The 26,895-nt window shown below is 48.4% G+C and overlaps 1 protein-coding gene across 1 annotated transcript in view; it reads right to left on the bottom strand.

Moving 5' to 3' along the window:
- The window catches only part of SEZ6L (seizure related 6 homolog like), an 86,692-nt gene that overhangs the window by 19,505 nt on the left and 40,292 nt on the right, over positions 1 to 26,895 (bottom strand). The window contains exons 11-13 of the mRNA XM_088827861.1: positions 8,029 to 8,225; positions 2,916 to 3,110; positions 2,426 to 2,617 (exon numbers count right to left, since the gene is read on the bottom strand). Of these exons, the coding sequence (XP_088683987.1) occupies positions 2,426 to 2,617; positions 2,916 to 3,110; positions 8,029 to 8,225 (584 nt within the window). The remainder of the gene's footprint in view (positions 1 to 2,425; positions 2,618 to 2,915; positions 3,111 to 8,028; positions 8,226 to 26,895) is intronic.

The raw sequence follows: 26,895 nt of genomic DNA, 5'->3' as shown, positions 1-26,895 counted from the left end.
AGGGGTCTTTCCTTTCTTTTTAAAAAATATCTCCACCCTTCAGTATTTTTGAATCAGCACCTATTTTTAGCTTTTCATCTCTAGGTCTCAGCAGCTTGCATGACTCAAGATGCTTCTGACCACCCCCCTCCCACACTGGGTGCAGTTCACCTTTGGGGCTTCCCTGGCGGCTCAGCAGTAAAGAGTCTGCCTGCTAATGCCAGAGACCTGGGTTCAGTTCCTGGGTCCGGAAGATCCCTTGGAGAAGAGAATGGCAACCCACTGCAGTGTTCTTACCTGGAGAGAATCCTATGGACAGAGGTGCCTGGCGGGCTACAGTCCATGGGGTCGCAAAGAGTCAGACACGACTGAGCATCTTTCACTCACTCACAGTCACTGGGGAGCCTGAGATCTGTATTTGCTTCCTGGGCGGCTGTAATGAAGGTCACTAACCAGGGGACTTAGGACAAAAGTCACTCCCTGGAGGCGAGAAGCCTGAAGTCAAGAAGGCAGCAGGGTCCTGCTCCCTCCAAAACCTCCAAAGGTGGGTGCTTCCCTGCCTCTCCCCAGCTTCTGGTGGTTGTTGGCCGTTCCTGGCACCCTTGACTTGCAGATGTGAAACTCCCATCTCTGCTCTGTCATCATGGGACACTCTCCCAGCGTCTCTGTCTCCATCTCAGACCAAAATCTCTGCTTTACTACAACATTTACTTTTATCGTGGTTGTCTGGACCCGAACCCACAGTAATCTCCAAGGTCTGCCTGTATCTGTTTATCCAATGGAAAAGGACAAGGATTTTCTGGCTTTCCAATTGTCCTGCGACAGTGACAGCTTTTACCCATCTGAATGGCAGGACTGCTTATTTGTGTGGCCATGAAAGAAGTCCATGAAGCCTGTTTGGAAGACTCGTGAGAAGTGATAAAACATAGCTGCTGGAGCAGAAAGCCACATCCTTAAGCTCATTACATCAGATGTAGATGAAGTGAAGTGAAAGTTGCTCAGTCGTGTCTGACTCTGCAATCCTATGGACTATACAGTCATGGAATTCAGGCCAGAATACTGGAGTGGGTAACCTTTTCCTTCTCCAGGGGATCTTCCCAACCCAGGGATTGAACCCAGGTTTCCCGCATTGCAGGCGGATTCTTTACCAACTGAGCCACCAGGGAAGTCCCCAGATGTAGATGAGTTTACAATAAACATAAACAATCAATATTTACCTTCTTGCTGTTTTAACTCTTGATTCTCCAATACTATCGGAGACCTCAGTGTGACTCTGGGAGCCTGGGCTGGCTGTGGATCTGCTTGAAACACACTCATGCAAGACAGCACACAAAACAGCGGTGTCGCCAGCACCCCTGAATGCCGGACACCGTGTGAGGCTCTGAGCCTTCTGCGGAGCCTCACGCTTGCCTTAAGCAATGGGTTCCATCTCTCTCAGCACATCAGAATCCCTGGGGGGCTTCTGAAACTCAGGCTACACCCCAGACCTATGCCATTCAGATCTCCAGGGAGTTTTCAGACATTCTAGACGATTCCCACGCCCTCCTGAGGCTGAGACTTCCATGCCCCTGCTCTCCACCTCCTCTGCCTGGCGAGAATGTGGTGTTACTCTTCCATTCTCAGAGTGACCTTAGGAGCCTTTATGGAGTTTTTATGGTAGAGAAACCCCCAAAGACTTCTTTTTTAAAAGCCAAACATTTGTTCTGATGGCTCCACAGAGGAGGCCAAAGAGCTTAAATCCACTCTATTTACTGCCCTGCGGACTGCTTGATTTTAAGCACGCAGGGTCCAGCAGGTCTGGGTTTGCCTCTGGCCTCCTGCATAACTAGGCTGTGTGAGCTGGGGCAGCGCTTTCACCTCTCTGAACCTCAGGATCCTCTTCAGAAGATGGAGGAGTACTGCCGTGCTCACAAAGCTACTAGAGGAGGAGGAGAGGGGTGCTGGGAAATGACTCCACCAGTGTGTGTGTGTGTGTGTTAGCCACTCAGTCATGTCAGCCTCTTTGGGACTGCACAGGCTGTAGAGTGTGTGTGTGTGTGTTAGTCGCTCAGTCGTGTCAGACTCTGGGACTCCATGGACTGTAACCCGCCAGGCTCCTCTGCCCGTGGAACTCTCCAGGTAAGAATACTGGAGTGGGTTGCCATTCCTTTCTCAGGGGATCCTCCAGAACCAGGGATTGAACCAGGGTCTCCTGCATTGCAGGCAGCCTCAGCACAGAGCCTGATAAACTCACTGTAAATCTTAACCATTTGATAATGTTTACCGTAAATGTGGGAGTAGCAGCACCCTCAATCCCTGAGAGCTGTGGTCATAGGACGGTACTCATAATAAACGCTCCCAACAGTGGGTGCGGCCTCCTCACAGCCCAGCCCTCCACCAGTAAGAAAAGGAAGCCAACCCTCCCGGCGGATTCCCTGGGGGGCTCAAGTCAGGACAGAGGACTCACAAACACAGTGGGGCAGGCGAGAGGTCCAGATGGGGGTGCCGGTCTCGCGGCTGTAGCAGGTCAGGAGGGAGCTCCCTTCCAGCACGAAGCCCGGGTTGCAGGTGTACTGGATGGTGGTACCCACCAGCAGCACGGGGTCAGAAATCAAGCGGGTCGAGTGGTCCACCTCCCCGGGGTCGGTGCAGTACATGACTGTGCAAGACAGATCAGACCAGGCGGGCGTTAGGGCCGCACGGCCATCGGTTTGCTGAGAACTACAGAACGATCTAGAACACGCCTCCCTTGAAAGACAATGCATGTGGCTGGAGAAGAGGCCAGGACAAAGGAGATTTGACTTTAATTCCGCTCTTAAGAACTGGCGCCCCGAGAAATACTCGCATCAGGGTCCGAGGACCTGTATACAAGGTTGCACACTGCACCTAATGGCATTTGTAATGGAGGGATTTATGGTCTGATGACCTAAAGGAAAAAAAAACAAGATGGCTCTTACTTTTCTCGCAGAATGGGGGGTCGCTGCTCCAGCTGAGGTCCCACTGGCAGGTGAGGGTGTCACTTCCCACAATGTCATAGCCGGGGTCACACTGGTAGGTGATTCGGGCTCCCCTCACAAGCTCCGTATGAGAAGTGGTTTTCCAGCCATTCTGGATCTCAGGCAAATCAGAGCAGGAGTCGTTCCTTGACACCTCTTTAAAACAAAAATGTCATCCTTAGATGGGAAGGTGGTCTCTCTGTTTTGGGTTTGTTTTATGAATGTCAGAGGGAAGAGCAAATAGAAGATGAGGAAGCCTCTGGAAATAAGCAACACAACTTCTGAAATGCAGCAGGAACTCTTAACCTGCAGCAACTCTTCTCGAGGGGGGATTTTACAATGATTTCTTCCCACTGTGGATGTGTGACCTCTGGCCCCAGTCAAGCCGTCAGATGACAGCAGCTCAAGCTGACGTCCTGACCACAACCTCATGAGAGATCCCAACTCGAGGCCACTCAGTGTGAACTCCTGAGCTGCTGGCTCACAGAAGCTGTGAGCCAGTAAACGTTCACTGTTGATTTGGGCATGGGGAGTCAGCTGTTACAGAGCAGAAGGTGGCGCCTGTCCTCAGCCTTGGGGCTTCCCAGGTGGCTCGGGGGTAAAGAATCCGTCTGCCAATGCAGGAGACACAGGTTCCATCCCTGGGTTGGGAAGGTGCCCTGGAGAAGGAAATGGCAACCCACTCCAAAACTCTGGCCTGGGAAATCCCACGGACAGAGGAGCCTGGTGGGCTACAGGATCACAGGATCACAACAGTCGGACATGACTAAGTGTGCATACGTGCACATAGCCTCAACCTTGTCCTAAGAAATGTCCATAGATCTATGGGCTTGATGGATTAGTCATATACGTTTTTTGTACTGCAGATTGAGACAGACACATAACTATTAAGAAAGAAATAACTATTGGTTGAATCCTTCGAATCCCATTGCCTGCCATCAGTGAACGTTAACCACACTCCAGAAAATGCTACACACAGCTTATCATCATGGTCTTCCTCCAGAGTAACTCTCTTTTCCTCCTGCCAACCTTTGTTACTACGGCAGCGACCCGAAGCCCACTACTACGACTCTCGCCTCAGAGTGCCCACTGCACAGATTTTGAGACAAGAGCTAATTACACCGTATAATTAATTTGCGGCTCTTCTGTGCTCCTGGGGGAAGCAAAGCACCTCCTCTGTCTGCGGGAAAGTCATTCTGAGAAACAAGCAATGGTTTTTCCCCGGGATTTCATCATGATTTTATTTGAGGGAAGGAGATCTCCTGGGTGTCTGCGAGAAGGAGGGGAGCGGGAAACGGCTTCTCGAATTGCCTGGTGGGGAGCAGAAGCCTCTATTTTTAGGCCTTTGAAAAATCAGCCAAGCCCTGGATTTGGGACACAGCTGCAGAAGCTCAGACTCTGGATGAAAGAGGAGAAATGGGGGCAAATACAGAATCTGTGGTCTGCCCTGTGCCAAGAGTTTTGAGACTGAGAACGATTTGCTTGCCTGACTTATTTTTTGCATCTTCTTTTTTAAAAAATATTTACACTCTAATTAGAGTACAATTGCTTGACAATGTCATGTTAGTTTCTGCTGTACACAGTGTGAATCAGCTATATGTTCACATATATCCCTTCCCTTGAGAGCTCCCTCCCGGCTCCCTCCCACCCCTCTAGGCTGTCACTGAGCACCGAGTGGAGCTCCGTGTGCTAGATGGCAGCTTCCCACTAGCTGTCTATCTCACTCGTGATAGTGCATATATGTCAGCGCTATCCTCTCCGTTCGTCCCACCTGCTCCTTCCCCAAGGTGTCCATGTCTGCTCTCTGTGTCTGCATGTCTATTCCTGCCTTGTGAATAGTTTCATCAGTGCCCTTCTTCTAGATTCCATGTATATGTGTGACTTCTCAATGAGCCGACACGACCACACATTTCCATAGGACCTCCCGTCTCCTCCGTGGCATTCATCACGTTTGTCGTTACTCAGCGCTGCCACCATGCAGCAGAGCCTTGGTTCGAGTGTGGCCGCACGGTCCACTAACTGGGTGGCTCTGGCCCAGTCACTTAACCTTCTGTTCTTCAGTTTCTGATTCAGGAGACCCCCCCTGGAGACCCTAATTCAGGAATCTACATGTTCACCAATGATCTGTTCCTATGAATCTTTGTTAACTTTGCTAAGGTTGCCTAGGAGTCAGATAACTTCCCTTCTAATTCTTTGCTGTAATTATTCGTTTTTTAGAACCTGCATGATGCCTGTCACGTCAATAAATATCTCTGAGCCTCACTGTCCTCATAGAGTGGAGACAAGAATCATGACCCTGACTATCCCTAGAGGCAAGGTGGAAACTAATTAATGTGCAGGATACCAGAATAACACTAATACGAGGCATACGGATTCAATGATTTGTTTTGACTAAGACATGAGTGCCTACCATGTGGCAGGCCCCAGGATTTAGGAATCTGAAGTGATGGGTCCATTTTCACGGTCAAGATCAGCATGATGGTCCAATTTTTGGCAAAATATGTATTGAGTACATTCCACCACTTCCCAGTCTTATGCTCACAGCAGACATCACTAATCAATCCCAGCAACTTCTTTCTTTGAGTCAAGCTGAAACCTCCCAATCCTTTTCCATACAGCACTCCAGGGAGCCACTGTCATTTGATTGGAGCTGACCCACAATATGGAGCTTATTTATTATCCTGGGATTAGAGGAATAAACACACTAGTGACCAATATCTCTTTGCAAAACACTGCTTACTCATCTCTGCTTTTTAATTCCCTTCCCTCCCATACTCTTGGCCACAGACAACAGCAAAACATAAGAAGCTATGAAGAGAATGGGTCTGTGCTTCTGTCCATGCAGAGAAGAATTATGGGAAGTCAGAACCATGTAGGCTCAGGGTTCCCATGGACAGTGCTGACAGCATCCAGGGCAGATAAGCCTTGGCCACCTTGCAGAGCTGGGGTCAGGCCTTGAGATCAGTCTAGGAGCTTCAGAATTCTCTAGATGGCAAGAGAAACCCCCGACCCTCCCGCTGGACCCCTCTACTGGATGGGAGTTGCGTTTACCTCTGGTTGAATCCAGACCCAGTGTAGCAAACACGGCTCCCGTGCTGGTGACAGACATCACTAGTCAATCATGGTACCCTTTGCCACTGACTTCAGACCTGGCTTCCTCTGAAATCAGCATGGTCTTCAGGCCAGGTAGTGATGAGCAATTGACTGACATCAAAATTAAATACAAGGCTTCCTCGGTGGTCCAGTGGTTGAGAATCCACCTTGTAATGCAGGGGACCCCAGTTCAGTCCCTGGTCTGGGAAGATCCCACATGTCAGGGAGCAACTGAGCCTGGGGGCCACAACTCCTGAAGTGGTGCAGTCAAAGCCCATGCTCTGACTGAAAGAGAGAAGAGGCCCCAACGAAAAGCCTGCACACTGCGATTGGAGAGTAGCCTCTCCAGTAGCCACACCCAGAGAAAAGTCCACATGTAGCAACGAAGACACAGCACGGGCAAAAAAAATAACTTAAAAAAATTAAATACAGAAATTAGCTATGTAATTTTTTAACAGAAATAAGAAAAAACGGAACTGTTCTCTCTTTTTGTATTACCTATATGAGCCAGGCTGTGCACCCCGGGGAAGCACGTGCTGGAATCCTATGTTCATCAGGATGTGGTCCTGCTATTGTCTGCTAATGGGACACTCTCTCCCATTTTTACTAACTGGCTCAAGGGCAGGGAGAGAATTCTATTTGTTCCTGTATCCTGATGCCTCGCACAGGGCCTGGCATGAAAGTTTGTGAACCAAACTCTCTGGAAACAGAGGCAAAGTATTTGAAGATGAAATAAAATAATACACATAATAGTGCTGGCCAATTTCAAATTGTCACATGAATCTGAGTTTTTGGCATCAATTAAAAAGAACACCTCCTCTTTAAGATATTGCCAAACGGAACACTGGCCAAGCTTTCTGGTCAACCTTGGGCAACCTTGGAGAGAGTCAGATTTCTGTCATCAGGCTGAATGCAATTTTGGAAGACTGACTCGGGTACCAGAGGAGACAAATGAGCAAAACTATGACGTCATCTTCCAGGAGGGAGTGGGTGGGGAAGAGAGGTCCAAGGAGATGGAGTGAAGCTGAGTCACCAGAGACTCTCCCTCCAAAGGCAGCCGACTCCGGAGGGCACCTGGCCTGGAAAGCCTCTGCCCAGGGCACTGGCCGGTAAAGAATGCATGGGAAGTGGCAGCAGTAACACTCTGAAATACTCAGCACTGCAATCAAGGGTAAAAAGGCCCCTGAGACACATAAAAAAGAAGACAGACACTTGCAATTGCTTTTCTGAGAGACGCGTGCGGAGCAGGGAAGGGATGGGGCGTGTCCACCAGCTGGAAATAAAAAGCAGGGACCAAGAGGGCTACTTTGAGACGTTATTCTGCCATCTTCTCTTCCTGCCAGCTTCCCAAGTAAAGTCATATTCCCTGCCTCAACAGCAACAAGCCAACAAAACAAAACAAATGCAAGGGACTTATTTTCAGATGCGTGAAGCTCCTTAAGACAGCCAATGGTCAGGGAAGTAGCTTGTATTCTGGAGGCCAGAGAAGGTACAAAGAGAACGCATTGCATCGGCTGGAGATGGGTAAATCTTCAAGCCAATGGAAGAACCAAAGACATGGAATCTCGTTCAGGCAAGATTACTGACTGGAGACGTATTACGGCCACAGGAGGAGTTAAGCTCCCGCGAAAATCTCCAGGTCAATAATGTGTGAAAGTCATGATCTACTAATTCCTGGTGTCAACCCCGTGCGAGAGGTATCAGTATTTCCATTTTACAGACGACACAACGGAGGCTCAGAGAGCTTAAGTGACTTGCCCAAGGTCACAAAGCCATTGATGACAATGCTAGGACTCGAACCCTGGTCCTTCCGACTAGAGAGCCCACCTCTTAAAAAAATTAAAAAACAATGTATATTTCCTGTGCCAATATATTAAAAAAACTCACATAGTACAACACTCCCCAAAAGACACACCTAGAGGGAATGGTCTTGGCTTGCATCTACACACAACGACAAATAGTAACTGGCTAGAACACTTACCGATGTAGTTCATGATGAATCCCTGGCCCTTCCCAAAGATGAGGCCGGCGGGGTCCGAGTGGAATTGGATGGTTAGGTCCGGCGTGGACGAGTACAGCTTCTGGGGGCCGCTGTTTCCCAGGTACTGTCCCAAGATGTGGGGCATGACCTCATCACCGTCGTAGATGGTCAGGATGTCACTGTTGCTGAGGTTCAGGCTTGGGGGGCAGAGAGAGGAGGAAGGGGTCTTGAGAAGCCAAGTTATGGGCATTCAATAAGACTATTATTTTTTTTTCAGGCAGCACTCATTTTCTTGACATATACTATGTGATCAGGACCCAAGCTAAGTGGGGGGTGAGGGAGCCACAGGCTGAACCTGTAAATGGCATGTGCTGGTCCTTCCTGTAAGCAGGAATGGATCTGTGGATGGATTGGGCTTTTGAAGACTCATTCATGAAATGACCATTCCTGCATAGAGGTCACTGCAGAGCCAAGTGCTGCACTGCCGGCAGGATTGCGTTCAACACCCCCGTCATTAACAACCCTTTCCTGGGTGAAACAAGTGCTGGGCTCTGAGCCACCTGCTGGGGGTGTGACACGGGTCTTCCACTTTTCTCTGATGCAGAACAAGCTGACTGCTTGCTAATTATAATTTGCATCCTCATATAAAGTGAAATGATCTTTCCACTTGCTGCTAAGTCACTTCAGTCGTGTCCGACTCTGTGTGACCCCATAGACGGAAGACCACCAGGCTCCCCTGTCCCTGGGATTCTCCAGGCAAGAACACTGGAGTGGGTTGCCATTTCCTTCTCCAATCTTTCCACTTATTACGTAGCAAATGCCTCAAAATCAGCCAGGTTATCTATTATGTTTAGAGGATGGGACTGCGGATGGGGTGGAGAAAGATCAGACTCATGGAAGATGCTCCAACCTACCATCACTATTCATAGCATCGTGGGATGACACACTTTTAAAGACCCAAACACAAGACAGTACCCTGATGATGGAGAGTTAATAATCCAGGAAGCCCTTCAATAAGGCACAGAAAACAGTGCCATGGTAGGTGTGCTGGATAAAACTGATCTTTGATTGTAGGGATGCCAGATAATTCAGCTTTGGCTGCATCAATCAAAGCAGCCTTGACTGTGTCCCCTCCTATCCTTGTAGCCCCTCCCTAATATTTCCAAGCATTTGTGTTAGGGCTTCCCAGGTGGCACTAGTGGTAAAGAACCTGTCTGCCAATGCAGGAGATGTAAGAGACACAGGTTTGATCCCTGGAGGAGGGCAGGGCAACCCACTCTCGTATTCTTGCCTGGAGAAGCCTATGGACAGAGGAGCCTGGTGGGCTACAGTCCATGGGGGTCACACAGAGTCAGACACGACTGAAGCGGCTTGGCATGCATGCAGTGTGTGCCAGGCACTGTGCTGTGCTCAGATGACATGCGGAGTCACACGGCAGTGGTCTGTTTAGACTAGAAAGCCAGGGATTGTGGTAGGAGTCACAATCGTAAGTGCAGAGAAGGGAGTCTAACTCAGACGGGGGCATCATGGAAGCCTCCCTGGAGGAGGTGATACTTGCTCAGGACCCTCAAGAGAGAGAAGGGGACCACAAGGCAGGCATACAGGACAGGGAGAGAGGGCAGTGCCTGAGGCAGAGGGAGGAAGGGAGAAGGGTCACGACTCCTGAAGGAACACACCTGGTGGTCCCTGTGCCCAGTTTTGGGAATAGACGTGGGAATGGAGACTAGACCATGAGGATTTAGAGAGCCAAGTTTAGGTCACCTGGGTGTCACCTTTCAGGGGATGGAAGACATTAAAGGATATTAAACAGGAGCATCCTGACGGACCAATTCACTGCCAGAGGAGAGGCATTCCAGGAAACGGCCTTCAGTGAAGTTCTGGGATCTGATGCGGAATGATGATGGCCTCCCCCGTCCCCCAACCAAGCTTCATCCAATGCCCAAGGGCAGTGTTTGCTGCCACTCTGGGAGCGGGGAGGAGATAAGAAAACTACCCGTGTCGGTGCTTCAGGAGTGAGAACAAAGCACGCAAGGCACGCTGCTGAGGGTCTGCTTCCAGCAGGCGGGGGATGTGTTTCATCCCCCACAGCTCCTCACGGCCAGCTGTTCCGACGAGTGGCTTAGGGAGATTCTAATTGCCCCCACACCGTCCATCAGCTTCCCCTGCACCACTCCCCAGAATATCCTCTCCTGAAAAAAAGTTCTGCGCTTGCTTTGCACACAGGACTTTAAGACTAAGCTCCCAGACTCTGCCTACCCCCTGCCAGTTTCCAACTAGATGACAATCTCTAAACCCCTATTACATTGACATTCTGGAGTCACTACTTTCTTCTGCATACAGTAGGTGCTCAGTAGATGCTATGCTATGAAAGAGCATGCCAGAGAGTCTATTTGGCAACAGAAATAGTAGGGTTAATGTCAGTTTTTGAACTATGGAAGAGCCTCTTAACTCTAAGTACCATGAAAACATCAATGGCTCATGAAAGCGCTGGATCAGGCCAGTATGGAAACACAGCGGAGTGGAGATGTTTATTCTATAAGCCGACTTCATAGCCAATTCACTGGTAAGAGCGGTTTGCAGACAGTGCATGACTTCCATTTACTCTATCATTCATTTCAATGACCTCAGTGCAGCAGAGGCATCTTCAAGGGTGCAAACACCTTTCACTTGAAAACCCAAGAGCAACTGTCTGTTCTTTCTAAGACAGGAAGGAGCAGTGCTCTGAGAAGAGCACACAGCCTGGGGAATCAGAAAGGTCGGTTTGATTCCTGTTTTGACACTTTGGTGGAGGGTGTGTGGTTTTCTGAAGTTCCTTGCCTGTGAACTGGGCTTACTATCTCCAGTCTGTGTCACGGGCTTTCAGAGTGAGGGAAGGGATGCAGGAGATACGGGATCAGATTCTAGGTTCACTGGTGGCACCTGAGCAAAGTCTGTTCATTTGAATGTAATGTCATGTTGTAATGTTATTATGGGCATCATCACCGTCCCATCATCAACCATTATCATTACCATCAACATCAACACCATCATCACCGCCATCAACATCACCACAAAAATTACCATCATTATCATCACAACCATCATCATCACCATCCCGGTCATCAACACCGCCACCACCACCATTACCATCCCCACTATCATCATGACCATCGTCAACACCTCCACCATCACAGTCCCCGCTTCGATGCTTACCGAGCAAACAGCAGTGATAAAAACCAGCCTGGAGCTGCTGCCTCCCTGGGGGCAGATCAAAGGAAGCAAGGGGAGGCGCTGGGAGTGAGCTGCCCATCCCTGGCAAGAACAGAGATGTTCCCCAGGTCTGGATGTGAACCCTGATGAAGGCAGCCCCTATGCATCTCCTTAAAAATGGTCCCACCCTGAAAGGGCAATAGAATCCAGCAGAGGGCAAGGTCCAGACCATCCGGGCTCTGCCAATATCAAGTATACCCCATAAGGGCAAGGAAAAATGATTAGCACTCTATACTTTCCATAAAATAATAGGGTGGAGACATTTGGCTGCCCTGTGAGAAAGAAGCGGCCCAGAGCCCCTTCCTCATTGCAGAATTCCCAGCCCAAGAAGCCCTGCAGAGGGAGGGGTGAGCTTTTACAACAAATAATGTTTAGAGGTATATGATTATTAGACTCAACTACACTTGTTGTGACCAGAAGACCCATGGAAACAAAGCTTTCACCCAGAGAAGCAAAGCAACGGAGAAGGTGCATGAAGGGCAGTGGGAGAAAGAACAAAGGCACTCTCTCCTGGATCCTTCGTGTTGCTGTTCAGTCCCTCAGTTGTGTCCGACTCTTTGCGACCCTGTGGATTGCAGCACGCCAGGCTTCCCTGTCCTTCTGGATCCAGCTTTTTGAGAGGCTGATTCCAATGATATACACAAATGCTGGTAATTGATTTTCCCTCCTGATCCAAGGACGAGCCTGTGTTTTTGCTTGCCTGTCCAACTCTGTTTGATACACTGAGTTCATCCAGGGTCCCTGCCGCTGGGCCATCCCCCAGCAATTGAGAGGAAAACGCAGAGACTTAACAGTGGGCAGATTGGCCACAGGGCAGAGCAGGGCTTTCAGCAGGGGATAGAAGAGAGATGTCAGCTAGATACAATCTGAGGAGACGCCGAGAAATCAGGATGTCAGTTTGACTCTGGGGCTAACGGGAAATGGAGAGGTGTTGGCAGGCAGGTGGGTTTGATCTGACTGAAATTGGGTGCAGCACGTCCCCCGCAGCGAGGATTCCACGGGAAGACAGAGCTCCCCATGGCCAGCCCCCGCCTGCGCCGGCCCCCCTTGCTGTCAGAGGGAAAGGCTTTCCCTGGGCACAGGGGTCTTGAGCTCCTGCCGGAAGATCACAGCCTCTGTGTCTCCTTCGACATGACAAGCCATCTCCTTCTCCTTGGTCTCTGCCATTGGCTTTTCTCCACCTTTCAGCTGGATTGTGAGGCGATCTGAAGGCTTACTGACTCCGTCCTTCCCTGGCTCTCTCCCCTCTCTCAGAAGCGGTCAGGTAAATCCTTCCCAAACACAAACCTGGACACCTTCCCTCGATAGTTCAATAGAGGAGCAAACGAGGTCTATTCACCCAATGGAATCTTATTCAACCATGAAAAGTGTCCGGAGACAAGACCTCACTTAGCATTTAAGTAACGCTGCCGGCTCAGTATTACCCGTTCAAACAGCAACTCCACAAGCTAAGACGCATTACCGTTTCCTCACAGAGAAGGAAACTGAAGGTCAGCCAGGAGAAGCCATCTGCCCAAGGTCACATATGAATCAGACCTTGGATCAAACCTATGTCTATCAGAGAGAAAGCCCAACATAGGAACCACTGTTTCATACAACATCCCATGAAAGTCCCACATAGACGAGCCCTCAAAGTATACCCAGACAAGGACCTATTGTATAGCATGGGGAACTATATTCAATATTTTGAAATAATCTATAAGGGAAAAGAATCTGAAAAAATACGTGTAACTGAATCGATTTGCTGTATGCCTGGAACAAATACAACACTGTAAGTCAACGAGACTTCAATAAAAACAAGAAAGAAAAAGTATGCTCAGGTTCAGTCTTATCTCAGAAAATGCAAATTAAAAATTACAAATAAAACCTGCAGAATGAGGAAGCCTTGTTTCACCGTTCCCCTGTACCCCAATATGCCTTTGGTTCACATGATGTCATCGCTAGAGTTCATGTGAATATTTCTTCTTTCTACAGACTCCCCATGTAAAAAATATTGTATCTCCTAAACATTTTACATTTCTTGGTAACAAATTTGTTTCATCTTGTTGCTGATTGCGTATAACAGGGTATGTGATAAAGTCAGTGTTAAACTGATAACTTGGTCTGGGTGGTTTTATTTTAGTAGAATGAGATTTGTTCAGTTCCATTACTTTGCCAACCAAGGTCCGTCTAGTCAAGGCTATGGTTTTTCCAGTGGTCATGTATGGATGTGAGAGTTGGACTGTGAAGAAAGCTGCACCGAAGAATTGATGCTTTTGAACTGTGGTGCTGGAGAAGACTCTTGAGAGTCCCTTGGACTGCAAGGATATCCAGCCAGTCCATTCTAAAGGAGATCAATCCTGGGTGTTCATTGGAAGGACTGATGCTAAAGCTGAAGCTCCAATACTTTGGCCACCTCATGCGATGAGTTGACTCACTGGAAAAAACTCTGATGCTGGGAAGGGTTGGGGGCGGGAGGAGAAGGGGACGACGGAGAATGAGATGGCTGGATGGCATCACCGACTCTGTGGACATGAGTTTGAGTGAACTCCGGGAGTTGGTGATGGACAGGGAGGCCTGGCGTGCTGTGATTCATGGGGTCGCAAAGAGTCGGACAGTTTTGCAAATATTTTAAGCGTCTGGAAAAGATGCTTAAGAAACAGATATAGTGTTTGCCTCGATGGAGGGGGCTGTTTGCTGGGGAAGGGTGGGAAACTTGACTTTCATAGTAGAACCTTCTGTACCTTTGGGTTTTGAATCATGCGGGTATTTCACCTCTTCACAAAGGATAAAAACAGCCCGAGGGACCCTCATCATAGCTTCCACAAGGGTCTAGAGAGTCAGAGAGGGGAGGATAGGATGTAAATTTGAATCTGACATATATTAGCAAGTGTACTTTCTCTTGACCAGCAGAGGGCAGTGTGCACTTAAGCAAGATACAGGCATCTATTTCCCCTGCAGGGTAACCCCTTCTCCCCATCCTTACTACAACAAACCAGGACCCTGCAAGTGGGGAGAAGGTGGTAGGGGAGTTTTATAACTGCTGAGCTGTAGTTAATATTCCATAGAAGGCACAGAAAGAAATGGTGAGCAAGCCATCTTGCTTTTCTTATTCCTTTCCTAACAAACATCTGACCTTTGCTTAGCAATCTCGCCTTTAAAAGCCTCTCCTGAGTAGTATTCACAAGACGATTTGCAGTAGACAAACATCTTTGGAAATGTCTAATGGTTATGTATTTATTTAAATGTGAATTAGAAAAATATATAAATATATGGTTTGCACATCAAACTTCTCATTTCACGGACATTATCTTGCTTAGAGGAAGCCAAGTGAAAAAGGCAAGCCAATTTAAGAAGGAAAGTAAAAAGCAGCTGGTAATAGAATTGGACTGTGGAAATAGCAAAAATTAGCCCACAGAATTCCATTCAGTTTTTCAGCCTTCCAAGACTTCCATGGGGTCCACGGGGCGGGGGAGGGGTGGGCAGCCCACCTCTGCTGTCTCAAACATCTTTGGATACCAGATCCTTTGCAGCCTTGAGACCTGCCTTAGCCAGGCTGGTCCTCTAATCTGGAATGCCTCTCCTCTCCTCTCTGCTTGACGTCATTTTATAGGTCCCTCTGCGCTTCCTACACCCTCCTGCAGCTATGGCCGTATGATAGCTAGCCAAGGCTTTCAGAAGACTTCCTCAGATCCAGGAGCTGTTCTTAGCACTTCACACGCACCCTTTCGTTTTTCCCTCAGATGAGCTCTCCAAGAAGCATCATTCTTACCCATTTCACAGGTAAGCAAACTGAGGCACCCAGAGGTGAAGAAACACACTAAAGCTCATACCGCTGGTCATACTAGAGAGCCAGGTAGTTAGAAGGCATGATTCTAGCGCTGAACCGTGGGACTCTACCTGCCTACGTCAGCTCTCATACCAGGCTGCGAGCTCCCCGAAGGAACATGCCCAAGCTCAGGGCTTCACAACAGTGAAATAAATGTCATGTACATAGATGACTGATGGTGAATTTATTTCTGCTTTTTCCAGGTGAGCAAACTGAGGCTCAGAGGGATTCAATGACTTTCTCAAGAAAACACCATCTTGCAATCAAGGCAGGACCTCCACCAGACCGCAGAGATGGGTGACTAGATACAGCGTTGACTTTAAAACAAGGGAGAGAAGAGAAGCAGAGCCCATAGATGCGGTTGTAAGTGCAATAAAACTTTTATAAAACACTTACATATTTTCTCTGAAGGCCTTAAGGAAAAGACTTGTTTCCAACTCTTTTGTATCCATTCTCTCTTCATATCCCCTCAGCCACATGGTGAGGAGACCCGAGAAAATGAAATCCCATTTCACAGAGGAGTAAACTGAGCCCACAAAGGCCCAGATCCCAAGGCCTCGGCTCCTTCATGAAGCCACACGGCCAGCGCCAGGTGCTTCCTGGCACCATGGAATTGCTGAGGGACCCTTTGGCCCAGGGCTAATTTGGTTTCAATTTAATTTGATAAAATAGCAGGTGGGACAAGAAACCATGTCACCTCCGGGGAGGGCAGAGAAAACCAATCTCTCTGGCTCCCTAAAAAGACCCATTAAAGCATAAAAAATGAACAGTTTTCTCATTTCCTTCTCTGTCCTTCCCTATTTCTCTGCTTTCTTTCCTTCCTTTCTCCTCCAGAAACTCACCAAGCATGTGTCTGTGTAGGGCTCAGACCCAGCCTTCACCCAGTCTCGGCTACACAAGAGAATCTCTAGGGAGATTTAAAGACTCCCGATGATGTCCAGGCTGCACCCCAGGTCAACGGGACCCTCAGCATCTTGGGGCGCAGGTCCCGGGCATCAGTGTCACTGAAGTTCCCCAGGAGGCTGTGCCGGCAGCCGGCACTGAAAGCTGCTGCCCTGGAGGTTTCTATGTGGGTGAGACCCCACCTCTGTTCTGCCTCTCTTTTCTCCTTTTCCTCCACTTTCCTCCCTGTCTCGACAAATTCCCCCTCAGATCTCCAATGAGAAAGAGAAGAAAGATACCCCCCGCCCCACCGCCTCACTGGATGTGCCTTTCCTCTGGGACCACCCCACGGGCTGACCTGCCACATCCCTGGGCTGAGCCGATTCATAACATGGCGGGCAAAGCTTCGGCAAGATCAACAACAAGGCATAGCACTGCCCGCGCTGTGGACCAGCGGCAAACCCAGCACTTCTCAGCTGCTTTGCTGGGAAAGCGGAAAGCAATCAGTCTGTAGCCACCCTGGTGTTTTTTGCTGCATCTTGAGAGGCAGTGTGAAGAGAATGGGCTCTGGGTTCAAACCCTGAGTGTGCTGGTTTCTAGCTAGGCGACCTGGAGAAAGTGACTTAACCTCACTGATCCTCAGTGTCCTCACCTGTAAAATGGGGAGAACATTGTTGAAAGCTGTAAACATCATAGTCAATGCCAGGAATTCAATTAACAGAGCACTGTGAAAAAAATATACTTGTAATGGATTACACAGCTGGCTAAGGGGCGAGAGTGGTGGTGTCGGGAGACATCACTGAGAGTCCCTCCCCCTGCTGCTTCTTTGCTCTCTGACTACGGACAAGTCACTTGCCCAGCCTGGGCCTCAGTTTCTCTAGATGAAAATCTCAGAAAGCACCAATTCTAAAAAAAAAAAGAAAAGAAAAGAAAAAAAAAAGAAAGCAGTAGCCACAGTTTCCTTCTGCTTCATGCTTTCCTTCTCCCCAGGAGGTTGGGCCCCCCGTCTTCCCTACCCGCTCCATCACCAGCAGGTAAGGGATGCGGTTGAGAACTCAGGGATTCAGATTCAGGCTGGTGAAGCTTGGGTTTCCCACACCCAAGGGAGGCCGGAGGCGGCCTTGTGGCCTGTCCCGGACTTTCCTGTGTGCAGATGCCCACATCACGCCCTCTTTCTGGACAGGAGTTTCTCCAAATTTATACAGTTAGTGGGTGGGACCAGAGGCCTTCTTCATTTTCGGACCTCTGAGTCAGGGTAAAAGAGCTGAACTTGAGAGAGTATAATTAAAGCATAAATTAGAGTTTAATTAAGGGTGGGTTGGGACTTGTGGTGTGTGTGTTGTGTGTGTGTGGTGTATTGTGTCTGTGTAGTGTGTGTGGTTTTTATCTGTGTGTGGTGTGTGAGTAGTGTGTGTGGTGTGTGTGTAGTGTGTTTTGTATGTTGTGTGTGTGGTGTGTGTGTGGTATGTTATGTGTGCAGTGTGTATGGTGTGCTGTGTGTGTAGTGTATGTGGGGTATGTGTGAAGTGTGTGCTGTGTGTGTGTGGTCTCTGTGTAGTGTGTGTGGTGTGTTATCTGTGTGTGGTATGTGTGTAGTGTGTGTGGTGTATTATGTGTGTAGTGTATATGGTGTGTTGTGTGTGTGTGTTGTGTGTATAGTGTGTATGGAGTGTTATCTGTGTGTGGTGTGTGTAGTGTGTGTGGGGTATGTATGAAGTGTGTGTGTGGTGTGTTGTGTGTGTGTGGTGTGTTATCTGTGTGTAGTGTGTGTGGTGTGTTATGTGTGTAGTGTGTGTGTATGGGGTATGTGTGTAGTGTGTGTGGTGTGTTATGTCTGTAGTGTGTATGGTGTGTTGTGTGTGTAGTGTGTGTGGTGTATGTGTGAAGTGTGTGTTGTGTTGTGTGTGTGTGTTGTGTGTGTAGTGGGGGGGTATGTGTGATATGTGTGGTGTGCACGTTGTGCTCTGTATGTGGTGTGTGATGTTTGTGTTGTGTATGTGTGTGATGTGTGTGTGGTGTGTTATGTCTGTAGTGTGTATGGTGTGTTGTGTGTGTGTTGTGTGTGATGTGTTATGTGTGTAGTGTGTGTAGTGTGTTGTGTGTGTGGGTTATGTGTGATAGGTGTGGTGTGCATGTTGTGCTCTGTATGTGGTGTGTGATGTTTGTGTTGTGTATGTGTGTGATGTGTGTGTGGTATGTTATGTCTGTAGTGTGTATGGTGTGTTGTGTGTGTAGTGTGTGTGGTGTGTTATGTCTGTAGTGTGTATGGTGTGTTGTGTGTGTAGTGTGTGTGGGGTGTTATGTGTGTAGTGTGTACTTGGTGTGTTGTGTATGTGGGGTATGTGTGTAGTGTGTATGGTGTGTTGTGTGTGTGGGGTATGTGTGAAGTCTGTGTTGTGTTTTGTGTTGTGTGTGTGTGGTGTGTGTTGTGTGTGTGTTGTGTGTGTAGTGTATATGGTGTGTTGTGTGTGTAGTGTGTATGGTGTGTTGTGTGTGTATGTTGTGTGTAGTGTGTGGGGGGTATGTGTGATATGTGTGGTATGCATGTTGTGATCTGTGTGTGGTGTGTGATATTTGTGTTGTGTGTCTGTAGTGTGTGTGGTGTGTTGTCTGTGTGTGTTGTCTGTGTAGTGTGTATGGTGTACTGTGTGTATGTAGTGTGTGTGGTATGTTGTCTGTGTGTGGTGTGTGTGTAGTGTGTGTGGTGTATGTGAAGTGTGTGTTGTGTGGTGTGTGTGTGTAGTGTCTGTGTAGTGTGTGTGGTGTGTTATCTGTGTGTGGTGTGTGTGTAGTGTATATGGTGTGTTGTGTGTGTACTGTGTGGTGTGTTGTGTGTGTGTTGTGTGTGTGTGTTGTGTGTGTAGTGGGGGGTATGTGTGATATGTGTGGTGCGCACGTTGTGCTCTGTATGTGGTGTGTGATGTTTGTGTTGTGTATGTGTGTGATGTGTGTGTGGTGTGTTATGTCTGTAGTGTGTATGGTGTATTGTGTGTGTGTTGTGTGTGTGTTGTCTGTGTAGTGTGTGTGATGTGTTATGTGTGTAGTGTGTTGTGTGTGTGGGTTATGTGTGATAGGTGTGGTGTGCATGTTGTGCTCTGTATGTGGTGTGTGATGTTTGTGTTGTGTATGTGTGTGATGTGTGTGTGGTATGTTATGTCTGTAGTGTGTATGGTGTGTTGTGTGTGTAGTGTGTGTGGGGTGTGTGTGTAGTGTGTGTGATGCGTTATGTGTGTAGTGTGTACTTGGTGTGTTGTGTATGTGGGGTATGTGTGTAGTGTGTATTGTGTGTTGTGTGTGTAGTGTGTATGGGGTATGTGTGTAGTGTGTATGGTGTGTTGTGTGTGTGTTGTGTGTGTGGGGTATGTGTGAAGTGTGTTGTGTTTTGTGTTGTGTGTGTGTGGTGTCTGTGTAGTGTGTGTGGTGTGTGTGAAGTGTGTGTTGTGTGTGTGTTGTGTGTGTAGTGTATATGGTGTGTTGTGTGTGTAGTGTGTATGGTGTGTTGTGTGTGTGTTGTGTGTGTGGGGTATGTGTGAAGTGTGTTGTGTTTTGTGTTGTGTGTGTGTGGTGTCTGTGTAGTGTGTGTGGTGTGTGTGAAGTGTGTGTTGTGTGTGTGTTGTGTGTGTAGTGTGTATGGTGTGTTGTGTGTGTGTTGTGTGTGTGGGGTATGTGTGAAGTCTGTGTTGTGTTTTGTGTTGTGTGTGTGTGGTGTGTGTTGTGTGTGTGTTGTGTGTGTAGTGTATATGGTGTGTTGTGTGTGTAGTGTGTATGGTGTGTTGTGTGTGTATGTTGTGTGTAGTGTGTGGGGGGTATGTGTGATATGTGTGGTATGCATGTTGTGATCTGTGTGTGGTGTGTGATATTTGTGTTGTGTGTCTGTAGTGTGTGTGGTGTGTTGTCTGTGTGTGTTGTCTGTGTAGTGTGTATGGTGTACTGTGTGTATGTAGTGTGTGTGGTATGTTGTCTGTGTGTGGTGTGTGTGTAGTGTGTGTGGTGTATGTGAAGTGTGTGTTGTGTGGTGTGTGTGTAGTGTGTGTGGTGTGTTATCTGTGTGTGGTGTGTGTGTAGTGTATATGGTGTGTTGTGTGTGTACTGTGTGGTGTGTTGTGTGTGTGTGTTGTGTGTAGTGTGTGTGGGGTATGTGTGAATGTGTGGTACGCGCATGTTGTGATCTGTGTGTGGTGTGTGATGTTTGTGTTGTGTGTGTGTGTGATGTGTGTGGGGTGGGCATGTATATGTGTGGTTGTGCGTGTATGGTATGTGAGTGCACACACACACACACTCCCGTGCAGAGGGACGTGGCCCTGGCCCCGCGCTGCTGGAGGAAGATGCTCCAGGCCGTCACAGCAGGAGCTGACAGCTGCCGATCTGTGCTTGCTGTCACTCTGCGTCCCCATCATGACGCACCCTCTTGAAGACATCCCCTCGTACAGCCTGGTGTGGCTCGTCTCAGCTGCCAAAACACATCCCGTGCGACCCAGCGCAGGTTCCAGGAGGGCAGGAACGGTCCTCCAGGAGAAAACCAACCGTTGGGAACCTCGAGGGCTCCCCTGGGCTCACCGGAGGTGTGATGTGGCTGCACAGGGTCTCCCCGGCCCTCACAGGACTGTGCTTGGAGCCTCTGCCCCCGCCTGGCTGCCAGACCCCACCATGTGAACTCACGGGCTGTTTAGAGAATTAACTAAGTTGACAGAGGTGATGCACTCTGAAGAGTTTGGCGTGCAGTAAAGTAGTGTTTCCTCCAAGCTTCTGATAACCTAACGCAATGCCAGGCACGTGGTGGGTCCTCACCGAGCACTGGCTGTAGAGTAAGTGCCAGGGTCACTGTACATCAGACAAGCAGTGCGGCTCGCGGGATGTCAGAGCTAACTGCATCTGAGCGCCGTGGGCTCCTGGGTGTGCACCAGCAAGGTAGGGGCCAGGCTTGAGATGGGGGATGGAGGGGGCGGCCCCTCCCACGGCTGCAGATGCCAAGGCTGCGAAGAGCTGGCACAGCCGAGGATTGGAAAAGGGCATGTGCTGGGGAAGACCTGTCCTAGAACTGTGTTTCCCAGTTACCACTCACACCAACAACGAGGGGAAGGGGAGTAATCAATCAGGTAGGACGTCTGGGGAGTGCCTTAGGATGAAGCTCCTTCACCCCTCAGTGCCCGAAGTTGGAGGCAACATTTGTGTGTGTGTGTGTATAGTTGTATAATAGAGCTCAGTTTGTACACACAACACAGGAGTTAATCGTCATCATCATTGCAGCTGCCAAGTAAACTGCTGAGTGTGCACATGGTGTCAGGCCCTTGCCAAGAGTTCCATCTTCCCAGGAACTCTAAGAGGTGGGGACTCTATCATTATCATCCTCCTTTTAAAGACAGGGAACTGAAGCTCACAGAAGTAAAGTGATTTATCCAAGGTCACACAGCCAACGAGGTGCCGAGTGAGGAGCTGAACTCAAAACTTCCTTTGTTGTTGTCATTCAGTTGCTAAGTTGTGTCCCACTCTTTTTGATGCCACGGACTGCCGCACAACAGGCTTCCCTGTCCTTCACTATCTCCCGGAGTTTGCTCAAACTCATGTCCATTGAGTTGGTGATGCCATCCAACCAACTCATCCTCTGTCGTCCCCTTCTCCTGCCTTCTTCAATCTTTCCCAGCATCAGGATCTTTTCCAATGAGTCGGCTCTTTGCATCAGGTGGCCAAAGTATTAGAGCTTCAGCTTCAGCATTAGTCTTTCCAATGAATATTCAGGACTGATTCCCCTTAGGATTGACAGGTTTGATCTCCTTGCAGTTCAAGGAACTCTCAAGAGTCATCTCCAGCACCATAGTTCAAAAGCATCAACTCTTCAGTGTTCAGCATTTTTTATGGTCCAGCTCTCACATCCGTACATGACTATTGGAAAAACCATAGCTTTGCCTATATGGATCTTTGTCAGCAAACTGATGTCTCTGCTTTTTAATATGCTGTCTAGGTTTGTCATAGCTTTTCTTCCAAGGAGCAAGTGTAGTTTTAAATTTTCATGGCTGCAGTCACCATCCTCTATGACAGACAAAAAGAAAGCCTTCCTTTCTTCCTGAAAAAGTCTCAGGATCTTCTGAGAGTGCCTTCCACATGTTAAGAAGCATCAGGTGGAGAAAGAAACATTTTCTGATTCTTTATGCCAGGCACTGAGCCCTGGGTAGAATTCGTAGCTGTGGGATCATAGGCAAGTTATTTCACTTCTCTGGGCCTCATTTTCTTCATCTGTAAAATGGGGACAATGATAGTCATCTCCTAGGGACAGTTGTGCACAGGGATATCATTTGGAGCTTCGGACTGGGACCAGGAGACCTGAGTTCTCACCCCTACTCTTTGTTGGGCGTGGTAGCTTGAGTGCAGAAATTATTTCAAAGCTCTGGGGCCCCCTCTGTGTCCAGACCCTTTGTAGGGAGGCTCCCAACATCTGCCACCAAGACATGGAGTCCACTTCTCCATCCCTCGAATCTGGTCTGGCCCTTGCTTTGTGATTTGCCATAGGATACCAATGATGTCACGCCAATTCCTGACCTAAGCTCACTCAAGAGGCCATGAATGCTTCTGCTCATGGCTGTGGAATGCTGGCCAGTCACTACAGGAAGGAGCCCAAGCCAGCTTTCGGATGATGAGAGACTCATGGAGTAGAGGTGAGCCATCCCAGGCTAGGGCTGCCCAGACAGCCAGCCAGCCCACCCCCAATACGTAAGGCCAGCCGTGGACCCATGGGGCCACCTACCTAGCCCATAGTTGCCCACAGACCCAGGAGGGAGTCAGCTCAGACCGGGAGAACCCCCCTTGCTAACCTGCAGACTCAGAGACATGACACAAACTTGATGTTTTCTATCACTGACTTGGGGTGGTTTGTTATACAGCGATAGCTGACTAAGAGGGCAATCTTGGGACAGTCTTTCCCTATCTCTGGGCCACAGTTTCCTCACGTGAAACAGGATGGAATTTGGGCTCTATGAACTGTGTCGCTCCAGATTCCCTAGAGTGTTTGATCTGGAAAAAAAAATCCCTTCTCTCTCCACTAATGGACTGGAGGGCTTTATTTCTATGGTGGCCATATCTCTTCAAGATTTATGCTGCTTTCTGGATATGATTTCCCCGGTGGCTCAGATGATAAAGAATCTTCCTGCAATGCAGGAGACCCGAGTTCGATCTCTGGGTTGGGAAGATCCCCTGGAGAAGGGAATGGCAACCCACTCCAGAATTCTTGCCTGGAGAATCCCATGGACAGAGGAGCCTGGTGGGCTACAGACCATGGGGTTGCAGAGTTGGACACAAATGACTGACTAACACATTGAGCGTCTGCGCTTCTGCGGGGTGGCTCTCAACTCTAAAAATATATATATATTTACTTGGCTGCACAGGTCTTAGTTGTGGCATGCAGGATCTTTGATTCATCATGCAGGATATTTCATTGCAGCACACGGACTCTGTGGCTGTGGCTGTGGTGTCTCTCTAGTCGTGACCGTGGTCTCTCTCTCTAGCTGTGACCGTGGTCTCTCTCTATTGTGACCGTGGTCTCTCTAGTTTGGCTGTGGTCTCTCTCTAGCCCTGGCTGTGGGCTCTCTAGTTTGGCTGTGGGCTCTCTAGTTTTGGTGCATGGTCTCTCTAGTCGTGGCTCTGGACTCTGTAGTTGTGACTGTGGGCACTCTAGGTGTGCTGTGCAGGCTCAGAATGTTTGGGCTCAGCAGTGGCGCACATGGGATCTTAGTTCCCCGACCAGAGATCAAACCCTTGTCCCTTATATTGCAGTGTGGATTCTTAACCACTGGACCACCAGGAAAGTGCATGCCCTCAACTCTTGGCTCTCCCTCTTGCCTGGCTCTTGAGCTGAGTTCTCCCCGCCCAAAGAAGCTATATCTGTTTGATGGACAGGAGTACCTCTGGACAGGCACTTAATTTTTAGGGCTTTGAATTAACTTAGTGCAGCACGGGTTGACAGCAGCTGAAGAGACATATTCCACAGCTATCAATCATATGGTTACCGGGGTTTGTTATTAGCTTCTTTTATTTCCTGGCTGATGGATTGTGCTGGGGTCCACAAACAGGAAGAGATTTGGGACTGTGCTCCACAGTGAACCCAAGAAAAGCAAACTGGAGCTTGGCTGAAATTTCATTTTTCCAGAAATATAATATATATATAGGAAGTAAGTGTCCAGGAAAAGGGAGGAGGGCATCTCTTCGAGCCTCAATTTTTCCTTCTGTAAAATGGGTCAAGGGATTTCTCCTTTGCTGAACACCTCATTACCATTTATTGTGCGGTTATAATATTGGATTTTGGCCCCAGAGACCTGGGTTCAAATCCCACTTGGTTTCTTTCTAGCTGTGTGACCTTGGGCAAGTGACTTCACCTCTCTGAGCCTCTTGAGTTTTCCCATCTGTAAAATGGGGGCAATCATAACGTGATCACACAGGTTTCTCAAGTGAGAGTTAAATGACTTGAAAAGCACTTAGTGACTGGCAAACAGGAAGTGCTCAATGAATTTAGATATTGATTTTGATGCCAATGATAACTGCCATCATCATTCATGAAATAATTCCCGCCAAGTGTTGCCACAAAGTCTGGCATATAGTAGTAGGGACGATTATTTGCCAATTTGAGGCCAGAAACCTTACTGAGAACTTTACATGTTGTTTAATAAACATACACACTCAAGATCTCTCTCTTTTATTCAACAGATATTTATTGAGCACTTACTGTGTGCCAGGTCCTGGGGATATAAACAAAATATCCCATTGCGAGGCAGCCACCTCTGTCACCTGCCTGAAAATGCAGTCTGTAAGCAGCAGAGTCAGGCTTCAAAGGAACTCTCTCTGACCCTAAAAGAGGTGAGACCCACTCTAATGGCAGAAAGCGAAGAGGAACTAAGAACCTCTTGATGAGGGTGAAAGAGGAGCGTGAAAAAGCTGGCTTCACACTCAAACTTCGGAAAATGAAGATCATGGTATCTGGTCCCATCACTTCATGGCAAACAGATGGGGAAAAGCAGAAGCAGTGACAGATCTTATTTCTTGGGCTCCAAAATCACTTCGGATGGTGACTGCAGCCACAAAATGAAAAGACACTTGCTCCTTGGAAGAAAAGCTGTGACAAACCTAGACAGAGTATTAAAAAGCAGAGACATCACTTTGCCAACAAAGATCCATATAGTATAAACTATGGTTTTTCCAATAGTCATATATGGATGTGAGAGTTGGACCATAAAGAAGGCTGAGCATCAAAGAATTGATGCTTTCACATTGTGGTGCTGGAGAAGACTCTTGAGAGTCCCTTGGACACAGCAGGGCAATCAAACCACTTAATCCTAAAGGAAATCAACCCTCAATATTCACTGGAAGGACTGATGCTGAAGCTCCAATACTTTGGCCACCTGATGCAAAGAGCCAACTCATTGGAAAATACTCTGATGCTGGGAAAGACTGAAGGCAGGAGGAGAAGGGAAAGAGAGAGGATGAGATGGCTGGATGGCATCAGCGACTCAATGGATATGAGTTTGAGCAAACTCCAGAAGATAATGAAGGACAGGGAAGCCTGCTGTGCTGCAGTCCATGGGGTCTCGAAGAGTCAGACATGACTAGCTGCTGAACAACAACTCTTCGACTCTAGAAGTTTCGTGTCTGGCATGCAGCATTTCTGAGGCTGTGGCCCCAGGGCTCAGCTCTTGCAGCCACACTCAGGCTGTCTTTCAGGTCCTAACTCTGACTTGCTGTGCAAAGCTGGGCAAGTCACCTTCCGTCTCTGGGCCTCCTGCCAGGTATTCCATTCTTGAGTCTCTTCTCCAGCCATTCCTTAGCTTCTTTATTCCCCTTTTTATGCTCTACATTTTGAGAGAGCAAGAATGAGAAAGAAGAGAGATTTAAGAAATTCTGAAGGATTCAGGGACTTTCATGGTGGTCCAGTCACTGAGACTGTATGCTCCCAATGCAGGGGGCCTGGATCCAATCTCCGCTCAGGGAACGAGGTCTTTTAGCCATGGTAAGACCCTATGTGTTGCAAAGACGATCAAAGATCCCGTGTACTGCAACTAAGACACTGCTGCTGCTGCTGCTGAGTCGCTTCAGTCGTGTCCGACTCTGTGCGACCCCATAGACGGCAGCCCACCAGGCTCCCCTGTCCCTGAGATTCTCCAGGCAAGAATACTGGAGTGGGTTGCCATTTCCTTCTCCAATGTATGAAAGTGAAAAGTGAAAGTGAAGTCGCTCAGTCATGTCTGACTTGTAGCGACCCCATTGACTGCAGCCTACCAGGCTCCTCCGTCCATGGGATTTTCTAGGCAAGAGTACTGGAGTGGTTTGCCGTTGCCTTCTCCGACTAAGACCCGGGCACAATCAAATAGATAAATAAATATATTAAAAAAATTCTGAAGGATTTAAAAGATTCACATCCAGATGCACTTTAGGGTAAGCAGTGGATTCCTGACGGAACTGGGAAGTACAAGGTGGGTCAAGGACTAGGCATTTTGGGTGTGAAGCAGGGGGCTCCTGACTCATCCTACCCACCGATGATCCTACCCACCTGTGATACTGACAACACAATTAGAGGGTTCTAATTACTGCTGCTCCTTGGAAGAAAAACTCTGACCAACCTAGATAGCATAATAAAAAGCAGAGACATTACTTTAGCAACAAAGGTCCAAATAGTCAAAGCTATGGTTTTTCCAATAGTCGTGTATGGATACGAGAGTCAGACCATAAAGGAGGCTGAGCATTGAAGAATTGGTGCTTTTGAACTGTCATGTTGGAGAAGACTCTTGAGAGTCCCTTGGACTGCAAGGAGATCCAACCAGTCCATCCTAAAGGAAATCAGTCCTGAAGATTCATTGGAAGGACTGTGGTTGAAGCTGAAACTCCAATACTTTGACCACCTGATGCGAAGAGCTGACTCATTGGAAAAGACCCTGATGCTGGGGAAGATT

This window comes from Moschus berezovskii, chromosome 19 (assembly GCF_049115385.1).
Source record: "Moschus berezovskii isolate FMDL1 chromosome 19, NW_MosBer_1.0, whole genome shotgun sequence".
NCBI classification, from domain to species: domain Eukaryota; kingdom Metazoa; phylum Chordata; class Mammalia; order Artiodactyla; family Moschidae; genus Moschus; species Moschus berezovskii.
This window is presented reverse-complemented; position numbering and strand designations above follow the sequence as displayed.